Below are 22,182 nucleotides of genomic sequence, written 5' to 3'. Positions count from 1 at the left end.
TTTTACTATAAACAAATAACTTTTGATTTAACTTTCTGATTAGAGTTTGGACATGTTCACAATAAGTAAAATGTGAGTCAAAAGAGACTCCCAAATACTTATACGTGGATACAATTGAGAGTTTTTGATTAGAAAAGGTGATGGGATTGGATATAGATAGCGGTCTCCTAGATGAATAAAAGTACATACATTCTGTTTTCCTGATATTAAGTGTTAAATGGTTATCTAGCAGCCAGTTATGTAAATGCTGCAGATCTGTATTAAGTTTTAAATTAATTGTGTCAATATCTGGACCAGACAGAAAAATAACAGTATCATCAGCATATAACAAAGAACTAGAAAAATTAAGCACATAAAGAAGATCATTAATATACATAAGGAAAAGTAAAGGACCTAAGATACTGCCCTGTGGAACTCCCATAGAACACACTCGTGGCTGTGATGTTACTAAGCCAATTTTTACAGTCTGAGATCTGTCACTTAAATATGATGTAAACATGTCTATTGTAGAGGAGGACAAATGAAAAGAAAAAAGTTTATTTAACAAAATTTGATGATTAACTGTATCGAAGGCTTTTCGAAAATCTATATATATATAGCTCCAGTAACCTGACCCTTGTTTAGAGATGCACGTATCTGCTCAGTAAAAAGCAGCAAAGCCGACATAGTTGACCACAAGGGTCGAAAGCCATGCTGGCAATCATTGAGCAGGTTATTGTTTTCAAGGTAATTGATTAATTGATTATATAATGTTTTTTTCAAGTAACTTGGAGACAGTTGGAAGAATTGCAATTGGACGGTAATTACAGACGTTAGTAGGATCATCAGACTTAAAAATAGGGGTGATCTGGGCCGTTTTCCACATGGCAGGAAATACTGATTGCATAATACACAAATTAACTAAATGATGAAAAAGGGGTATTAGGGTACTAGCATGAGTTTTAAGAAAAATCATGTTTAAATTATTTACATCACAAGCATGAGAAGCATTCAAAGAACACAAAATATTAGTTAAATCATTTTGTGAGATTTCAGAAAATGAGAATTGCTGAGATGCTGTTGGTACTGATGGGAGAAATGAAGGAACAATAAATCTAGAGGATAATTCTTGTACGGATGCAATAAAATACTCATTGAAAGAATTGGCAATTTTATCATGATCAGTGAGAAGAGTACCATTTATTGATATTTGTAAACCATTAATATTTTTAATTTTGTTTTCACCAGTTATAGATTTAATTGTATGCCATAATGTTCTTGGGTTGGAGACCGTTAAATTAATTAGATTTTTAAAATAGAGCTGTTTGGCTTTGAACAATTCAAAATTACACTTGTTTCTATATTGTATAAAAATAAGCTTAGTCTCAGATGTTTTTAGAAATCTGTATGCTTTCAGAGAAGAGGCCTTCTTTTTTAAAAGCTGCAAAATTTCAGGAGTTACCCAAGGTACTGTATTTTGCCTAATATGTATTTTACAGGTAGTAGTAAATTTTTGACGTATTGTCTCCACTTTTATGAAAATTTGACAGAACATGGTCAAGATTTTGCAAAGACATCTCATTACTCCAATCAGTATCAGCAAATTCAGCATTAAACTGAGACAATTTTGAATTTGGTACTTTTTTAGTGTGGTTATATTTATGACATTTTGGCTGTTTAAAACATTTCCTAATGACATATATGAGTGAATGATCTGAGACTGCTGTATTTATCACTCCAGATATACCATATTTGGAGGGTTGATTAGTGAATATAAGGTCCAGAATAGAATTTTGTGTTTTACCAAATCTAGTGGGATCTTTGATTAATTGACGAAGACCATATTTTCCTGCAGTTGCTTTCAGAAGTTTAGATGAACCATCGATACAATTCATATTAATGTCACCAAGAATAACAAGCTCCTTAGTTTTAACAGATTTTATTAAGTCAGAAAACTGCATCATATATGCAGTTGGACTGACATTTGGAGGCTTGTATGTGACAATAATAGTAATTGAAAATTGATTTGTAAAGTGAAGAACTAGTTGCAGTGACTCCGAATCTGTTGAAAGTTTTACTATAGAATGTGCGTACTTTTTATTCACATAGAGAGCAACACCACCACCAATTTTATCAGTCCTATCTCTGCGATATAGTGAATAACATACTCATCTCACTTGCACGAAAAAGATTCAGTATTCATCAAAATCAATAAAATCAGTAAAATGCAAAATCAGAATACTACGCAAACCTTATTATTGGCAGTAAATGAAGGGTGTGGATAGACTACACACTAACAAAACATTTGAAGAACTGCATAAGTGCTGCATCAAGAGTATATATATATGCAACAAAGTTCGTAAATATGGGAAGGAGGAGGCGGGAACCGGCGAACGTTCAAACAAAGTTTAATTCCAAAATAAACAAAGAACAAAGCGAAAGTAATGCCAGCAGACCCTCACGGACGTCTGCCGGCCACACAAACATAACAAAACATAAAATAAAGTCCAGGCCTGGTCCTCTCTCATCCTTCACGGTAGTCGCTCCTCCTTTTATGCTCCCGGAGCTCCTCCGTGAGGGACTCAAGGCCGGTGCGCCTCCCAGGTGAAGCTCATTAACACTCGCGCCACCGGCCTCGCACCGTTCCCTCACGGCTCTCGCCCGCCCTGGTCGCCACAATATATATATATATATATATATACACATATACAGTGGGTACCCTCTTAAATTTTTCACTCTTTGTTATATTGCAGCCATTTGCTAAAATCATTTAAGTTCACTTTTTTCCTCATTATTATACACACAGCACCCCATATTGACAGAAAAAACACAGAATTGTTGACATTTTCGCAGATTTATTAAAAAAAGAAAAACTGAAATATCACATGGTCCTAAGTATTCAGACCCTTTGCTGTGAGACTCATATTTAACTCGAGTGCTGTCCATTTCTTCTGATCATCCTTGAGATGGTTCTACACCTTCATTTGAGTCCAGCTGTGTTTCATTATACTGATTGCACTTGATTAGGAAAGCCACACACCTGTCTATATAAGACCTTACAGCTCACAATGCATGTCAGAGCAAATGAGAATCATGAGGTCAAATGAACTCCCTGAAGAGCTCAGAGACAGAATTGTGGCAAGGCACAGATCTGGCCAAGGTTACAAAAAAATGTCTGCTGCACTTAAGGTTCCTAAGAGCACAGTGGCCTCCATAATCCTTAAATGGAAGACGCTTGGGACAACCAGAACCCTTCCTATTGCTGGCCGTCCGGCCAAACTGAGCTATCGGGGGAGAAGAGCCTTGGTGAGAGAGGTAAAGAAGAACCCAAAGATCACTGTGGCTGAGCTCCAGAGATGCAGTCGGGAGATGGGAGAATGTTGTAGAAAGTCAACCATCACTGCAGCCCTCCACCAGTCGGTGCTTTATGGTAGAGTGGCCCGACGAAGCTCTCCTCAGTGCAAGACACATGAAAGTTTGCCAAGATGGTGAGAAATAAGATTCTCTGGTCTGATGAGACCAAGATAGAACTTTTTGGCCTTAATTCTAAGCGGTATATGTGGAGAAAACCAGGCACTGCTCATCACCTGTCCAATACAGTCCCAACAGTGAAGCATGGTGGTGGCAGCATCATGCTGTGGGGGTGTTTTTCAGCTGCAGGTACAGGACGATTGGTTGCAATCGAGGGAAAGATGAATGCGGCCAAGTACAGGGATATCCTGGATGAAAACCTTCTCCAGAGTGCTCAGGACCTCAAACTGTGCTGAAGGTTTACCTTCCAACAAGACAATGACCCTAAGCACACAGCTAAAATAACGAAGGAGTGGCTTCACAACAACTCCGTGACTGTTCTTGAATGGCCCAGCCAGAGCCCTGACTTAAACCCAATTGAGCATCTCTGGAGAGACCTAAAAATGGCTGTCCACCAACGTTTACCATCTAACCTGACAGAACTGGAGAGGATCTGCAAGGAGGAATGGCAGAGGATCCAGGTGTGAAAAACTTGATGCATCTTTCCCAAAATGGCTGTATTAGATCAAAATGGTGCTTCTACTAAATACTGAGCAAAGGGTCTGAATACTTAGGACCATGTCATATTTCAGTTTTTCTTTTTTAATAAATCTGCAAAAATGTCAACAATTCTGTGTTTTTCTGTCAACATGGGGTTCTGTGTGTACATTAATGAGGAAAAAAATGAACTTAAATGATTTTAGTAAATGGCTGCAATATAACAAAGAGTGGAAAATTTAAGGGGGTCTGAATACTTTCCGTACCCACTGTACATATATCAGAGGTCGCGTTAGACTTTCCCTCTGTCCGTCATTTTGACGGACAGGATAGTAAAAATTCCGTCATATACAATTATTACCTGTCATTTTATTCTTTATACTTAAATGATAAAATGTTTAATAGTTTATTTTTTCATCCACATTTTCATTTTTATTCACAAAACTGACAAACTGACAGGATAAGCAAATAGGCCTAGGCTATTTATTTATTTATTTATTTATTTTATGAAAAGAAAGTTTCATAAAAAAACACTTTTCAGTTTTCATCTTAAACAGTAAGGATCGCTAAGTGAACGCCATCATCCCTTCCTCTTTACAACTTTACAGAACGGAACAGAGGCGGATCTACCGGGGTGGCAACTGCCACCTTAAGAAAAAGCTTTGCCACCCCAAAATGATCACAGAATTAAATATGTAAGCAGTGTTTAAATTACTGCTTTTCAGCAGCGGCGCTTCAATGTGATGTCCTAAAAAAAAGACAGCGTAACACAAAATAATGGCAACAAAACTCGTCTTTCAATAAACTGTGCAGCATGGTTGGATGCGCACGCAGCTCGCCCTAGTCAGCTTCATTAACAAATTACTCTTATGAACCGGTTCTTTGAGAGTCAAGTTCACACCCAAGTTCGCTTACGATTTCCCCCCCTATTTGTACTTGAATTGGAAAATTACTGCTTCCTGGCTAACTCGGAAGTCCTGTGAGAAATGTAATCCCATCCGAATATGTCTGAAATTCATTTTCGTAATTTTTGGCGACATGATTCTCCAATCGCCTGCTCCACTTTCATCATGGATAAAGGTCTTTTTGTCATCCGACAAAACAATAACATGAAATCAATAAGAACCACCCTTTCACAGCATATAATAGCAGAGTTAGGTTAGAATCTAAATGTATTTTAGCTTCTCTCGATTGCTAACACATTATAAGTGATTTAGTTGGCCCAGTTTCCCAAACCATTTGTTAAGTTCTCAAAACAAAGACACATTTCTCAAAATGTTTAACAGTGACAACATTTGATAGAAAAACTGATGACAGACCAGTCAAAATCTGAGAGAGAGCTGAGAGAATCATTTACAGGGGTTTTAAACTTACACAGTACCAGCACTTTAGATGAGGGTAAGTTCACTATTCTATGTACAGTAAACTGTAGCATGTTGTACACCCTGTACAATCAACCATGTTGTGATTGTCAACTTTTTTGTAGCCATTTGTTATGTGTACTGTATTTTTACACAACTGAGAAATGACTGCCTATATTATATATATATATATATATATATATATATATATATATATATATATATATATATATATATATATATATATATATTTTTTTTTTTTTTTTTTTTTTTTCATCCTTGTGGGTACACCATCCCTATTGAAATCAATGGATTTGGACACACAAGATCTTTTTGCACTTCAAATAGTAAATCCTAGGTCATTCTAAACCCTGGGTTTTCACATTGCTCACTTTACCCGGGGTTAACAATTAATCCTGGGTATTCATAAGAGGCCGTTTCACACTGTACATTCCACACTAGTGTCTGTCCGTCAAAAATATATTTAAATAGATTAAGTCACGGCAATCATTGTTTTCATGATCGATCATCGCTGTCACATCAGAGTACTAGTGCACATCCCTAGCTAACCCTCCTTCTAAATTATAAGTGTAAAACAATCCTTGTGGGCTTTAGAGCCATGATAACCCAGGGTTATAATAATTAAATTACACATTAGCAATAATAATGTTACTAAATAAAGTTACTAAACAATACAGAGTCCACGTTGTATTACCATCCTTATATCAACCATCCTTGATACTTTGGTTGACAATAGCAAACATTAGATCTTGATGAAGGTAGAGTGATGTTCCACGCAGAAAGAGAAGGCAGTTTTGAGCCATTTAGTCCCCCAGCAGTCAGAACAAAATCAGGAAATGTATATTACGCAGTGGAGTGGTTTGTATGAATGAAGAGATCCCTGTATCATTGACTCCAGATGCAACAGATTTTAAATAATTCCTTCTGATTTCATTCACAGCTGGAGAACTATATCCAGGAGAACCTCAAACAAGACATGACCCATATTCAAAATGACGTGGTGCAAAACCACACAATGACCATGATCAAGATTGGGACCAGCCTTCTGAGTCAAACAGCAGAGCAAACGCGGAAAATCACTACTGTTGAAGCACAGGTAAGGGGTTGATACTTCTCTATGTAATTCAGCAGGTTCAGTTTAGTGGGTTTAGTTTCAAAACCTAACAGGGCTCAATGCTAAGGTTTTTTTATACTGGCCCCGTTTGGCCAGTGGTTTGGATTTTTACTGGCCCTGCCAAAAATTTTACTGACTATCACAAAAAGATTATTTTTTTGTTGTTGTTTTGACCCTTGTAACTATTCTTACAAATAAGGTTATGACACAAACAATTTAGATACTAGTGAAATTTCTCAATTCTAATTTCAATACAACAGCATAAACTAATACTTGACTAAGTATGAATGAATTGAATGAATTGATGGTAAGTCCAGCTTTAACCCTCTGGGGTCTGAGGCTACTTTGGGGTCCTGGAGTAGTTTTGACGCCCTAACATTTGTGCTTTTTTCAGATGCTTATAAACATATTAATGCAAAAGTCTCATTACACTGTATTCAGCACAAACTAGGCAACAATAATATGTGAACAACTGTTTGTTGTACATGTATGTACATATATGTACATGTTTGTATTTTTGAGAGAATTATGTATATAGTTTTTGAAAAAAAAAAAAAAAAAATCACAGAAATAAGGCCTCAAAAAGGATACTAAACATTTTTTCACAAGACTTTTGGGAACTGTACATTTTAGTCTAGAGTTTTTGCTTCAAAGTGATGTTAAAATCATTCTGCCTACTCAGACACATAAAACTACGGAAGCCCTGAACCGCATGGTGAAAAAAAAAAAAAAAAAAAAAAAAAAAAAAAACTTGGTGGGGAGGGAAAAAACTCGAAAACGTCTAATTTTTTCGACATATTAAGTCATTATTTCAATAAAATAAGTCGTTAATACGGCATAATATCTCGTTATTTCAAGATATTAAGCTGTTATTTCGAGATAAGTCATTATTACGACATAATGTCTTATTTCAAGATATTAACTCGTTATTTCGAGATAAGTCGTTACTACGCCATCTCCTTATTCTGAGATATTAAGTCATTTTTCGACATAAGTCGTTATTTCAACATAATCTCATTATTTCACATAACTCATTGTATATCAGGTTTAATAAAAGATGCACACTAATCAACGTCTTCAGTGGCGCAACAGTAACGTGATGGCTTGCAATTCCAACTTTTACTGCGATCGCAGCGGTTTCAAATCTGCCTTTTGCCAAGTTTGCTCTTCTTTATTTTTCCATCACATATCAGAAAGGCATTCATTTTCAATAAAAATGAAAATAATGTTCTAAAAGTGGAAACAACCTGCCAAACGAGTGTTTAATAACTTTAAAAGTAACTTTTAAATTTATTGGGTCGGGTTAGTGGCATGTTCTCTTTCGATATTCACCACTAGAGGGCAGAATAAGACAGGGAATCAATTAAAGAATGCAATAGTTATGTTGACCTACTGTTACAAGTTGGTGTTCCAAAATCCCAGAGGTCTATCATGGGAATTTGCATTCATTCCAGGCTAACCTTTATTGACGTTAAATTTGTGTAGCCCATACATTTTCAAATACCCTATAGGCGTTTATTCTATGTAGTTTTCATTACACTGGATATTCTACTAATTCATACTTTCTTCAAATCCATACTTCTAATAAGTGACCTAATAATTTATTTAGCAATTACATAGCCATAGAGTTTTGTGCTAATTACCAGTATTGCTCTTTAATAGTTTCTGTTAACTATTCACAAGCCTATAACAGAGTGTTTTTTACAATACGTGCAAATAGCGTTCCTTGTTGACAAACACTCTTTACACTAGCTCCAATGTCTGGTTGGTCCACTCAAGTTTAAAAAGGTACAATTATAATTCAATATCTTCAGTGGAGCAATAGTAGCACATAGGATTTGTGATTTTGGCTTTTACCACAATCCCTGTGGGGTCGAATCCGCATTTTGCTGAGCTCGCCCAATAATAGAGCTCACTCCTATTTTCTCATCAATACATTTTCAATAAAATGAAAATAATGTTCAAAAAGTGGAAATAAAATGTGAAGTGTTTAATAATATTTGTGTTTAACAATAAGTGTTTATTGGGTAGGGTTGGTGGAAGGTGTATGGAGGGTTTTTATTCTCCCAGTAAGGGATCCATTTAATAATTTTAATAAATATAATCATTTACACTATGATATTATTACATCCTGTTAATGTAAAAAAATACTGGAGGTGCAAATAGTATCTGCCAATGCAATGTACAGCATCTAATTAAGTTGGCTTGGGAAAGCCAACTAAAGCCGGGCACACATTTAATGACTAGCTATAACATTCTAAGACTGTGCTCAACATACAGCGATTGTTTCCTGTGACTGAAGCAGATTTAAATACTTAAACATGGAATTTGAACACCGACTGTAATTGCAGACTGAACGCAACTGGCTCTGACTGGATGCGTTTGAGCGCGATCAGTCATAAGTATCAATTTACATTCATAATCGACCTTACAATCGTCAAGTGTGTGCACGGCTTTACTGTGATGCTATTTTCTTCTGAGACTAAAATTTCTGACTAACTCCTCCTAGAGCTTTAACTCTACAAACTCCAAATTCGGCTCAGACCTTCAGACTGTTCTGACTTAGTGTGCTATATCTTTTCTAACTGATCCGACTTCCTAAAAATGACTATTAAAACTCGGAAAAATCCCATTGACTTTCATTGACGGAATGTTCAGGTGAGCCAAGACTGTTCAAACTCCAACTGTCAAAATTCAAATTTAAACTACGCCCCTTTAAGGCCAATAGGTTGTTTGCAATCATGTGGTTCTGGTGACGCGCGAAATACCGGTGGAGGGCAAGCAGTGAAAATTACAATGGAATCGATGGGGAAAAGTCCTTTCTTTGCTTGTTTAGAAAAGTATAAACAGAAAATCACAACATATGTTGGAGTTGATCTTTATGTTATGAAGATGAGCGACTTTTCCACTGAATTGAAAGACTTTCCTGCCATCGAGGAGGTAGATATAGAGAATGTGAAGCTGCCGTCACACCGTGTTCAGTATTGTGATTTTCTGTCGCGATTGTGAAAAATATCGCCATTGTAGTTCATTTATGCGGAATCGAGAATTGCAACAGGAGCTCACACCATTGTTCAAAGAAAAAACTGGACGGTGTAATACAATTGTTGCCTTTAATACGTAAAAACACACTATTGAGGAGGTGACGGGAAGACGCCCTATATCAAATCTAATAATGTCACTGATTTAACCCACTTCCTATCACTCAATAAAATAATCACATAGCTGAGTGTTTTTGAAAGTGTTGTCTTTGTTGTTGAATCGACGTCTATCAGCTTTTTAAACATTTATTTGGACATTTTCTACCATATGATGGCTGAAGCAGCAGCACGTGACACTGTTCTCATGGTAACCAGATAAACATTGTGAACGGAATCTACAAAATTGAAGTGAAAACACCAAATTATCATTCAATGGGATAAAATAGCTTCTCTTCCCTGCAAACAATACTATGAAGAATGTGGATATTTAACCAAGTCAAAAACAAATAAGGTAAGCAGGTATCCATATTCATTTCAGTATCAGCAGACGCAAAACGCTATTAAAGGCGACAACTTTCAAAGTAAAAAACAAAACAAAACAAGATATAAGTTATGTAAACGATATAAACAAAAAATAAAATAAAATATATATTTTTTTTTTTAAAAAACGGTGTATACCAACCAATAGGTTACGATCAGATCGATGGCTACAGTGCTTCGGATTTCAGGTATTTTTGTTTTGCCTCAATACTTTAATACAATGAAAATATATGATACTATATTATTAATATAATAAACTTGCCTGACAATATTGTTAACATGGTTACATATGTAGTTGTGGAATTTTCCCAGTCAAACGTCACTTGTTGGTCGGTGTTTGTTGGGGCGGTGTGAACATGACAGTTTTTTCTCATAGAATTCTAAATCCAACGGCCAACTTGTTCGTTGGCGTTTGTTGGCATTTGTCGGTGCGGTGTGAATTGGCCTTTAGATGCAATGAAGCTGCCATTCTATGTACTATTTCATCTATCACACTAAATCTATCTACACAATGTGCAGAATTATTAGGCAAGTTGATTTTCTGATCTTTTTTTTTTTTCCCAAGCACATTTACCAATTCCAAACCACATCAATCTTAATAACTACAATTAATTTTGTATTTAATCATTTATAAGTGATATATTTGATATAATTGTTTATGAAGGCTGGAAGTGAAAAACGCCTTACATTCAGGTGTGCAAAATTATTAGACGGGTTTTCTTTTACAGATAATATGAGCCAAAAAAGAGATTTAACTAAGACTGAAAAGTCAAATTATTAAATGCCCATGAGAAGGATGCAATACTAGAAATTGCAAAGTTAAGCATGACCATTGGACAGTGAAACACTCATTGGGTCAGCAGGGTCAGACAAAAACAGGTGGAGAAGAAAAAAAAAAACATGTTAACTTCAAAAGAATTAAGAATTAAGGTGAAGAATTAAGTGTGAAACCATCAGGAACCCCTTTAGTCTCCAGCACCAACTGCACAATCTACCTGGAGTCTCCAGAAGTACAAGGTGTCAGGATCTCATAGACATCTCTCTTACATGCTATTGTACAGAATCCTAAAAAAAATGACCCCCACTTAATAAGAATCACAAGCTGAAGTGTTGTGAAATACATGAAGACTGGTTTTTACGTACAATACATACACATGCACACACGTTTGTTTTTGTGAATTGTGGGGACATTCCATAGGCGTAATGGTTTTTATACTGTACAAACCGGATTTTCTATCCCCCTACACTACCCCTAACCCTAAACCTAAGCATCACAGGAAACCGTACACATTTTTGCTTTCTCAAAAAAACTCATTCTGTATGATTTATAAGCCTTTTGAAAAGTGGGGACATGGGGAATGTCCTCATAAGTCACCTCTTTTTGTAATACCTATGTCATACCCATGTCATTATACACATTTGTGTCCTGATATGTCACACAAACACGTATTGCTATCTTAGTGGGGACTCTCCATAGGCATAATGGTTTTTATACTGTACAAACTGTATATTCTATCCCCCTACACTACCCCTATCCCTAAACACACACACACACACACACACACACACACACACAATACCTGCAATTAACACACAAACTGCCATCAACCAACCAATTGCACACTACCCATCTTACAGCACACCTTAACTTTGCAATTTCTAGTATTTCATTAGTATTGCATCTTTCTCATGAGCATTAATGGGAGTTAAATCTCTTTTTTTTTGCTCATTTTATCTAATATAATTATCTAATTATATTATATAATTCTGCACACCTGAATATAAGGCGTTTTTCATTTCCAGCCTTCATAAACAATTATATAACACTTAGAAATGATTAAATACAAAATTAATAGTAGTTATTAAGATTGATGTGGTTTGGAATTGGTAAAATGTGCTTAGAAAAAAAAAATATATGATCAGAAAATCAACTTTCTTAATAATTCTGCACACGGTCTATCTATCCATCTATCTATCCATCTATCCATCTATCCATCTATCTATCTATCCTCATTCAAACTCAAACTCATCTATCAAACTAATCTATCGTCTATCTGTCTATCATCTATCTATCAAACTAAATCTATCTAACTAACTCTCTAACTATATCTATCAAACTATATCTATCTATACTCATTCAAACTCAAACTCATCTATCAAACTAAATCTATCCATCTATCATCTATCTATCAAACTAAATCAATCAAACTAAATCAATCAATCTAATCTCATAGCAACCACCCAGAACATCATGGCAACCACCTAGCAACCACACAAATCACCCTGGCAACATCCTAGCAACCAGCCCATGTACCCTAGCAACCGCATAGCAACACCTTAGCAACCACCCGAAGTACCCTAGCAACGTATAGCAAATAACGACTTAATATCTTGAAATAACGAGATATTATGTCGTAATAACTACTTATGTCGTAATAACGACTCAATATCTCGTTATTTCAAGATATTATGTCGTAATAACGACTTATGTTAAGTTTTTTTTCCCCCTCCCCACCCAGTTTTTTTTTTTTTTTGTAACCATGCGATTCAGGGATCCGTATAAAACAATATATTGATTTTAAATTTCTAAGACACTTTTTGTTTAGAAGGCCCACATGTGGAGAGGCGTGAATCATGAATAATGCTGTGATTCACACCTAAAGAGATTAAGACCCTGTCCCTAATGAGCCACATAATGAGCCATTCAGTCAGGAATGTGAGTGAAGAAAGAAAGAATCCAATGAGAAAAGAAATATATTTTTTTGTTTGTAGTTTATTTAGAATATAGTTAACTAATATATATATATATATATATATGAGAGTCAAAGACACATTTTGAGTACACATCTATACCTGGAAATAAATCCTCTTCAAAGTTATAAGTGAACACCACATACCTGTGCACTGGAAAAAAAAAAAAAAAAAAAAAAAAAAAAAAAAAAGAAAAGAAAAAAACCTTTCCTGCTTCCAGTCAGTGATCTCCATAGCATATGCATGCAGTCCAATGTGGGTCAATTCTCAAATCTGTGAGATAAAAGAAAAAAAAAAAACCCTCTGTGAGCATTCCAAGATGTTACCAAGATCATATCAAGCCTGCATTTATTTGATCAAAAAATAAATAATAATAAAAAATAAAAAACAGCAATACTGTGAAATATTATTACAATTTAAAATTATGGTTTTCTATTTGAATATACTTTAAAATATAATTTATTTCTGAGATGCAAAGCTCTCAACATTCCTTGAGAACAAATGCTATACTGATGTGGCACTATATAGGCTATTTTACAGTAAACCCTTCACAGAGCCTATAAATGTTAATGAGCAGTTTCATATGTTGCTAACAGATTTTATTTCAGTATTACATATTGCAGTCGATTTCACTCATCTCAGTATAGCAATATTTTTTTGGGAAAAGCCAATAAGTCATGTTTACTAATGTAAATTATGTGTAGTAGCTAAACGAAACCACACGTCTGCCCGAATCATTCAAATCGAAACACAGAACATGCAGGATTCATATTTAAAGGTTTTTTTTTTTTTTTTTTGCGGCTTAATATTGACAGACACAAGTCTATATCACGATTAGAATAAAGAATTTAGGAATATATATAAAAAATAAAATAAAAAACTTACCATTCACAATCCTCGGCTTGATCAAGTTGATCCTCAAAACCAGTCATGGTCTTCTTCTGAGGTAAATCCTTTTAGAATTATTCCTCACCGCATCTCAAAATGATGAAAAGTACATGAATCTGACTAAGCTGGATACATTTTTCAAGCTGATGCGGGCTGTTGCATTTATAGCCTCAATTTGCATTTGAATGCTGTGCGCGCTCTGTGGGCATGGCCACATTAGTGGATAAGATGACTCGCGAATGATCGACATCTCTCTCTTTTCAAACAGATTACATAAACAGAGAATATGTTTTCAGTTTGATTTGCATGATTTAAAATCTGACATTTCTTTAGACATGTCTCATGTTTATGTGATTAGTAATCACTAAGTTACAGTTCATTTTCTGAGGACTATCAGAATGGACTTCATTCAGAGAAAGACGACAGATCATACATCATGTTAGTTTTCTTTTTTTTGCAAAAAGCACAACATTGTTTTTATTCTGAGTGTACACAAATAAAAGAAGATATTTTACAGATTAGAATGGTGTATAACTCTTAATTGTATGTCCAAAATCAACAGAGTATTTTGAGTTTCTTTCGCACTGGTAAGAAAAATCGAGGTGGTATCGGTAGCGCGACGGCTGACCCGAGTGTTAAATAAATAGAAAAACAACACAAAGACAGACTTCAGATGTTGATCCCAGGTTTTGTAATAGACAATTACATAATTTAAATAAAGAGTGTAGCCTGTAAGTCAAGACATGGTTCACCAATATTTGAAAGCTAGAGTGTGCATTTTTAATCCGAAACTTATAACGGTGTAACAATACCGTTGTAATGAAGGCAGTCATTTTCTGCGCATGAGATGCACATGATCTCATATTTCAACAGGGCATATTGATTTATTTTATTATTTATTATGAATTTCTTAAAGCTGCAGTCCGTAAATTGTCTCTTTTCCCCATCTCTGATTGAAAACAGCAATTGCAGTTAGTTGCGGAATTATCTTTACGTGAGTTGTGCATCGGCGCGGCTCCTCAGCTGTCAGTCACTGCACCGGTGGATACTTCAGAATCACAGATTGCAGCCTTGGAAGTATGACCAAAATAAGAATTTTCACTGGAAAATGTCATCTGAACAAGTAACAAATCTGGTTATGCACATGCCAGCCGATTCCAATCAAAAATTGGTTTTGGATAATTTTTAACCAAAAAAGTTAAGGACTGCAGCTTCAAATAACCATAATAACCAAACATAAAGGCAGATCTTGAGTGCAGCTGATGACACTTTTAAGTGTGTGTGTGTGTGTGTGTGTGTGTGTGTGTGTGTGTGTGTGTGTGTGTGTGTGTGTGTGTGTGTGTTTGAGGGGGTGGGGGTTGGTCATATATTTTTTTACATTTTTGAGAATAAAATACACAAAGCACACACACCCATCTTCGTTAATTTAATTTTGACTGTTAAAGGTTTTTTTTTTTTTTTTAATTTGACAATTAAAAATTTCACTACACCTGCTCAAAAGCATTTTTTCAAATTCATGATTAATATTGCATTGCAATATGTGTGCTTATACAAACTGACAACCACAAGTGAATCGCATTCATATATTTAATATGGACTAAAAATTTTTGTTTGCAATTTCAAGTAGGCTATATTTACATACAACTAACCTGACAGTCCAGACTTTTATACAGGTTTTATAATGAAAACTAGGCTAAAATTAAGAAACCCTTAGAAAACAGTAAACATTGAGTTTACATGTGATTTATTTAAAATACTTAATTTATTATTCCAATATCCAAATATGATACTAAATCCCACAGAAAAAAAAGGGTTTCTATTTGAAACGTGTTGTCTTTGAACAAGACAAACTTTCGCTGATTAAAGGTTAGCCAATATTTATATATTTATATTTACAGAAAAGTTGACAATGAATAGACAGGACCAATAAGAGCAAAACGAATCGAGTATTCAAAAATATCAAGAAGTTAGTCCGACATATAACGAGGGCTTGTGTTAACTAAAGTGTCCATCATTTACCGAATCTTAAAAACACGGATGGATAATTCAAAATGTTTTCTGACAAAAAAAATAAAAAAAAAATAAGCAAGAACAAATTTTAAACCAAGCATGGCTATTTTCATTTTACAATGATCTTCCCTCTCTGTGCGCGCGCGTTTGTGTATGAGAGAGCGCGCGCGTTTGTGTATGAGAGAGCTCGCGCAGCTCTGAGAAAATGGTACTTTTAAATGCATAAGTAACTAATGTGCTAGTTTTCCATACAAAATAAGTAGGCTATGTAACATAATTAGGTACTTTAGTAGTATTAACACAATAACGCAACACATGTAGGCTGCGTTTCTCAACACTGAGAATAAATGCCTGTTTCTCCAGACTTGCGCTTGTCAGTCAGTCACACATCACATCACTTTCATAATCACTAAGCCATATAGCGATTTCAATTTTATTTAGATTTGTTGTTCAACATTACTTGAGCATTTTAAGGAGTCAGAAGTACCATGACTGTTGTACTGTCCTCGCTTGAGAATTCAGTCACTGAGACAGCAGGAGTGGAAGGAGGGATCGAGCGGGATTTTGCGTTGCTGTCGTACGCATTTGTCAATCATCCCCGCTTGCTATTTGGGGAAAATTAACCCAATGCTATGATTGGTCGAACTCTTTCTTTTACTGGATTTGAGTACTACGTGCACAGAGGAGTCACCAGGTTTTTGATAATAATAATGTTTAATTTATATAGCGCTTTTCCAGAGCTCAAAGCGCTTTACAAACAAAACAGACGCAAGAAAAGCACAGTAAACAATACAAAAAACAATACAGTATACATAAACTTCACAGATAATAATGGTATTGAATTAAAATGCATAATCTGGAGTGAGACAATACAGTTATCTGACTAGATGGTCTGTGCAACAGAAACAGTAACGTTAGAGTAAAAATGCAGCAAACAGTCCCTCGTGCAAGCAAACTGCACCTCGAAGTTTGGACGCAACAAAGTCCAAAAAGTGCAAATTCCAGGACCTCAAGCGGCAAACAGGAACACTCGATGATGACTTGATGTTCACCACAGAGCCCAATCGAGTGCACAGCAGACCACAAACGACAAGCAGGAAAAACTCGACATAGCGACACGGACATTCCGTCTGCATTCCGTCCGCAGCATCCACACCGCAAACAACGCCAGGCAGGCCGGCCGGCGGGTTCAGGTAGGCCAGATGAAACACGGCAACAAGCGGCATAGTGGGGCACACCACCTCTGCACATCAGCGGGAATCATAAAATGAATTGTCCAGTTAAAGTCCAGGTGAAGTGTGTAAGACATAAAAGCACAATTTAACAGAAAAAAACAGACAAACAGCCCGATGTGAAGCGGCAGCCAAATGCGCACAGCGTACTCACACCGGAAACACGTAGACACACAGTATAGAGTGACAAATCGTACCAGCGTACTTTGAGGTCAAAATGCGTAGGCCTACCCACTATGCAAAAATGCGTACATGTTGGCAGGTCAGAAATAAGATTTCCTTTGATTCCTATGGGGGATGGCGAGAGAAAGGTGCAAGGAAAGAAAATGTGGATGAAGAAAATTAATTACCTTTCGTAGTCAAGTTAGCAGTTTTTTTTTTGTTTTGTTTTGTTTTTTGCAAGCAAAATGCTAACCCATTATTGCTAGTAAGGGGACCATGACCTTGTGCCCGAAAACCATTTCATTAGGGCTAAATCTTAAACTAGCCTGTGTTACTGTTACAGTACACTGGAGACGGATACAGACGTAATAGGTAATGTAGAGTTTATTGAACCACAGCAGAGCAAATGGATGAAACAGGTGAGTTAACAGATACTTGGAATTCGTGGAGTAGATATGAATGAGATAATTACTGTCCTTTCTTTTGTAGTTGTAGTTGTAGACTGCTTGAGGGAGTTTTGAGCGTACTCAGCCCAACCCAGGAACTGGTTCCAGGAGTCCTGGTGGTCGTGACAGAAGGTACGTAGGAAGCGGCCTATTTCCTGTACCTTCCTTTCCATCTGCCCGTTCGACTGGGGGGGATAGCCGGATGTCAGGCTAACGGCCACACCTAGGAGAGAGAAGAAAGATCTCCACACTCTCGATATGAACTGTGGACCTAGGTCGGAAACAATGTCCTCTGGTATTCCGAAGTATCTGAATACTTGATTGAAGAGTACTTCGGCTGTCTCCATGGCAGTTGGTAATCCTGGGAGTGGAATGAGACGACAGGATTTAGAAAAACGATCAACTACAACTAGGATGGTGGTATTACCGTCTGAAGCAGGGAGATCGGTTATGAAGTCCACTCCTAGGTGTGACCATGGGCGTTCTGGAACGGGCAGAGGAAGGAGTTTTCCAGATGGCAGATGACGAGGTGACTTGGAAATGGCGCACTCCCTACAGCCCCGCACGTACCTTCTGACATAAGAAGCCATTCCCGGCCACCAGAAGCGTTCTTTTAGCAACGAGAGGGTTTCATTGACCCCCGGGTGACCAGTACCAAGTGACGTGTGAGCCGAGTGAATGGTGGGAGTGCGACGTGTCCGTGGTAGGTAGAGCAAGCCTGGTGGACAGCCCGGCGGAGGGTTTGTGGAGGCATTGGAGGAGGGGATCGTCTCCTCGGACCAAGTGATGGGACTTACTATGAGGGAGCTTGGGATGATAGGTTCAGGTTCCTCAGTTTGTTCCTCAGGAGCATGGAGTCTGGAGAGAGCATCCGCTTTAACGTTCTTAGTCCCTGGACGGTTGGAGATTGTATAATTGAAACGGGAGAAAAACATAGCCCAGCGGGCTTGTCTGGGGTTAAGTCTCTTGGCAGACCGAAGGTATTCGAGGTTCTTGTGATCTGTTAACACCAGGAAAGCATGTTTAGCACCCTCCAACCAATGCCTCCACTCTTCCAATGCGATTTTGACTGCTAGAAGTTCCCTGTCACCGATGGAGTAGTTGACTTCCGCCGGGCTGAGCTTGCGGGAGAAGAAGGCACATGGATGAAGTCTACTCTGTGTTCCCTGCTGCTGCGACAACACCGCTCCCACTCCAGTCGTTGATGCATCAACTTCAACAATAAAGGGTTCTTCTGGGTCTCGATGTACGAGTAAGGGAGCGGTGGTGAAGGCTTTCTTGAGTTTTTCAAAGGCGTTGGTGGCTGCTGGAGTCCAGGACAGAGACTTGGGTTTATTTCTGAGGAGACTGGTGAGTGGATGGGTGATAGAACTGTAACCTTGAATGAATCTTCTGTAGAAGTTGGAGAAACCTAGTAATCGTTGGAGCTCTTTTATGGTTGTGGGTGCTGGCCAGTTAGTGATGGATTCCACCTTCCCCTCGTCCATCCGGATGCCACTGTGGTCAATGTGATAACCCAGGAATGAAACGGAATCTTGATGGAATGAACATTTTTCAGCCTTGAGGAATAGATGGAATTGACGGAGACGGTTGAGGACCTCCGCAACATGTTGGCGATGTTCGGCCTGGCTCCGGGAGTATATGTGAATGTCGTCGATGTAGACTAGGATAAATCGGTGGAGAAACTCCCGGAGCACCTCATGAATGAAGTCCTGGAATACGGAGGGGGCGTTGACCAGTCCATACGGCATGACGAGGTATTCATAGTGTCCAGTAGGTGTTATAAAGGCGGTTTTCCACTCGTCCCCCTCACGTATCCGGATGAGGTTGTACGCGTTGCGGAGGTCCAGTTTGGTGAATATAGTGGCACCACGGAGATGTTCCAGGGCTGCTGGGACGAGAGGAAGGGGATAACGGAACTTCACAGTGATTTTGTTAAGTGCTCGATAATCTATACATGGCCGCAAGCCTCCGTCTTTCTTCGCCACAAAGAAAAAGCTGGAAGCAGCAGGGGAAGTAGATGGTCTGATGTAACCTTGGGCGAGGGCTTCCTTGATGTAATCTTCCATGGCCTTCTCCTCCGGGATGGAAAGTGGGTATATCTTACCCTTTGGTACTGGTTCACCCGGAAGCAGGTCGATGGCACAGTCCCATGGCCGGTGTGGAGGCAGCTTGGAAGCCCGTTGAGGACAGAAGACATCGCTGAAGGGGGCGTAACACTTGGGGATATCCACTGAACGTTGTTCCATTGGACTTTCGATGGAAGTGGCACAGAGAGATAGATCAGGTGGAGATGATGGTGGAAGAGGAACGTGAGAAGCAAGTGTCGCCCCACTTCAGGATTTCGCCCGATTTCCAGGAGATGGTGGGATTATGCTGCTCCAACCAGGGGCGCCCCAGAATCACGTCAGCCGTTGATTCCTCCAGAACCAGCATATGAGCTTCCTCACGATGTAGAAGACCCACTTGGAGAGTTACTGGTCCAGCCACTTTACACACGCTCTTACGACTGAGGGGTCTACCGGTTATAGAGTTGATCTTGTAGATTGTCGGAGACGGAGTGGTTTTGAGTGGAAGTTGACGACAGATGGCCCCAGAGAGGAAGTTGCCGGCAGACCCCGAGTCGAGGAGCGCGACCACTGAAATAGAGACATTGGCGGCAGTAAGAATGACAACAGTGGTGAGTGGTTTCATTTTATGTGTAGCGGGAATAATGGCACTCACCAGGGGTCGTGGAGGTCTAGTGGGGCATGCAGCAATGACATGCCCAGGTTCACCACAGTAGAGACAGAGACGTAGAGTCAGACGACGGCGTCGTTCTTCAGAAGATAATCGTGAATGTTCAAGTTCCATGGGTTCTTGGGCTGGTTCTGGAGTGCTGACGGTTTCGGATCGACAGGAGGGCACGTTGATGTTGTACTGGTCCTGGTGCTCTTGGATGCACGCTTGCATGCGAGTGGCGCAGCGTATGGAAAGCTGGATGAACTTCTCAAGGCCGATGTTATCCTCGCATGCAGCGAGATGCAGCCATACCCGAGTATTCAATCCTTGCCGGTAGGTGGTGATAAGCGCTTGTTCATTCCATCCGCTGATTGCAGCAAGCGTTCTGAACTGTAAAGCATAGTCATAGATAGACATAGATCTTTGTTTAAGATTATAAAGTTTCTCACCAGCAGACGAATCAGTGATGGGTTTCCCAAACACCTCCCGGAAGTGAGAGATGAACGCTGAATATGATTGCGTAACTGCACCCTGTTGTGACCAGATGGAATCAGCCCACATTAACGCTTTACCGCTGAGTTGAGAGATGACAAAGGCAATTTTAGATGTATCACTCGGGTACAGGTGCGGCTGCATCTCCAGGACCAGTGTGCATTGCAGCAGAAATCCGCTGCTATCCGCTGCAATCCTCCGCCGATCCTGAGTAGGGCGCCTGTTTGGCCATGGGACTGGCGTACGGAGGCAGTGAAGGAGGAATGTTGACTGTGCTACCGGTGTCCGCTGGTGCAGGTGAATGAACTGGATCAGGAGCTGGTGGTAGAGAATGGACAGTTAATGTACGCCGAAGCGCATCCACCAGCTCCTGAAATGGATCCGGGAGGCTCATGCTGGGTTGACTGTATTGGTCCGGTCTTCTGTTACAGTACACTGGAGACGGATACAGACGTAATAGGTAATGTAGAGTTTATTGAACCACAGCAGAGCAAATGGATGAAACAGGTGAGTTAACAGATACTTCGTGGAGTAGATATGAATGAGATAATTACTGTCCTTTCTTTTGTAGTTGGAGTAATGCTGAAGACTGGAGATCGCTGGAGAACAATGGAGTTGGTGTAAACACCCACACACAGCAGACGAGGAACACAATGGGAAGGAGACACACTGGAGACAGGTAAATATATGAAGAGTAGTCCTTGAGGTAAGCATCACACTGGGTATATGCGAACGAGACCGGACAAGTAGTGCTGTGTGTGTGTGTGCTTTATACTGGTGATGATGAGTGAGGTGCAGGTGGCAGTGATCAGTACTCGGGAGATGGCGTGCGTTGTGATTGGTGGAGGTTGGAACCTGACGTGTCTGTGACAGTTACCTCTTTTGCGACCAAAAGTAGTCAAGGCACTCTCTCCTCCCAATCATAACCCAACTATGTACAGTAAATGTGCAACAGATAAGCGCTTAATTGTTGATACACCCGTACCTGCTCCACTATCTTGAAAAACATACAGGTGCATCTCAATAAATTAGAATATCATGAAAAAGTTTTTTTTTTTTTTTTACTTTTTTTTTTTACTTTTTCTGTAATTTAATTAACTGAGTAAAACTTAAATATATTCTAGATTTCTTAGACAAAGTAAAATATTTCCAGGCTTAGGTCAGTAATCCCAACAGCAGTCATGGGGAAGTCTTCTGACTTGACAGTTGTCCCTCTAAAATGAGGGTAAGCCACAGAGGGTCATTGCTGAAAGAGCTGGCTGTTCACAGTGCTGAGCCAAAGCATATTCATGGAAAGTTGACTGGAATGAAAAAGTGTGGTAGGAAAAGGTGTACAAGTGAAAGGAATGGCCGCAGGGTTGAGAAGATTGTCAGGTGAACCCGATGTAAGAACTTAGGAGAGCTTCAAAAGGAGTGGACTGAAGCTGGAGTCAGTGCATCAAGACGTCTTCAAGAAATGGGCTACAACTGTCACAT

The 22,182-nt window shown here is 38.7% G+C and overlaps 2 protein-coding genes across 5 annotated transcripts in view; one reads left to right on the top strand and one right to left on the bottom strand.

The window, feature by feature from the left end:
- The window catches only part of LOC137019898 (microcephalin-like), a 157,992-nt gene that overhangs the window by 74,250 nt on the left and 61,560 nt on the right, over positions 1-22,182 (bottom strand). The window lies entirely within an intron of this gene.
- The window catches only part of angpt2a (angiopoietin 2a), a 66,730-nt gene that overhangs the window by 6,764 nt on the left and 37,784 nt on the right, over positions 1-22,182 (top strand). For 3 of the 4 annotated variants that reach the window (XM_067385552.1, XM_067385550.1, XM_067385551.1), the window contains exon 2: positions 6,310-6,465. The exons of the other annotated variant lie outside the window; for it this stretch is intronic. In XM_067385552.1, the coding sequence (XP_067241653.1) occupies positions 6,310-6,465 (156 nt within the window). The remainder of the gene's footprint in view (positions 1-6,309; positions 6,466-22,182) is intronic. 4 annotated transcript variants of the gene reach the window in all.

This window comes from Chanodichthys erythropterus, chromosome 5 (assembly GCF_024489055.1).
Source record: "Chanodichthys erythropterus isolate Z2021 chromosome 5, ASM2448905v1, whole genome shotgun sequence".
NCBI lineage: Eukaryota > Metazoa > Chordata > Actinopteri > Cypriniformes > Xenocyprididae > Chanodichthys > Chanodichthys erythropterus.
The sequence above is the reverse complement of the archived record's forward strand: the minus strand, read 5'-3'. Positions and strand labels throughout refer to the sequence as shown.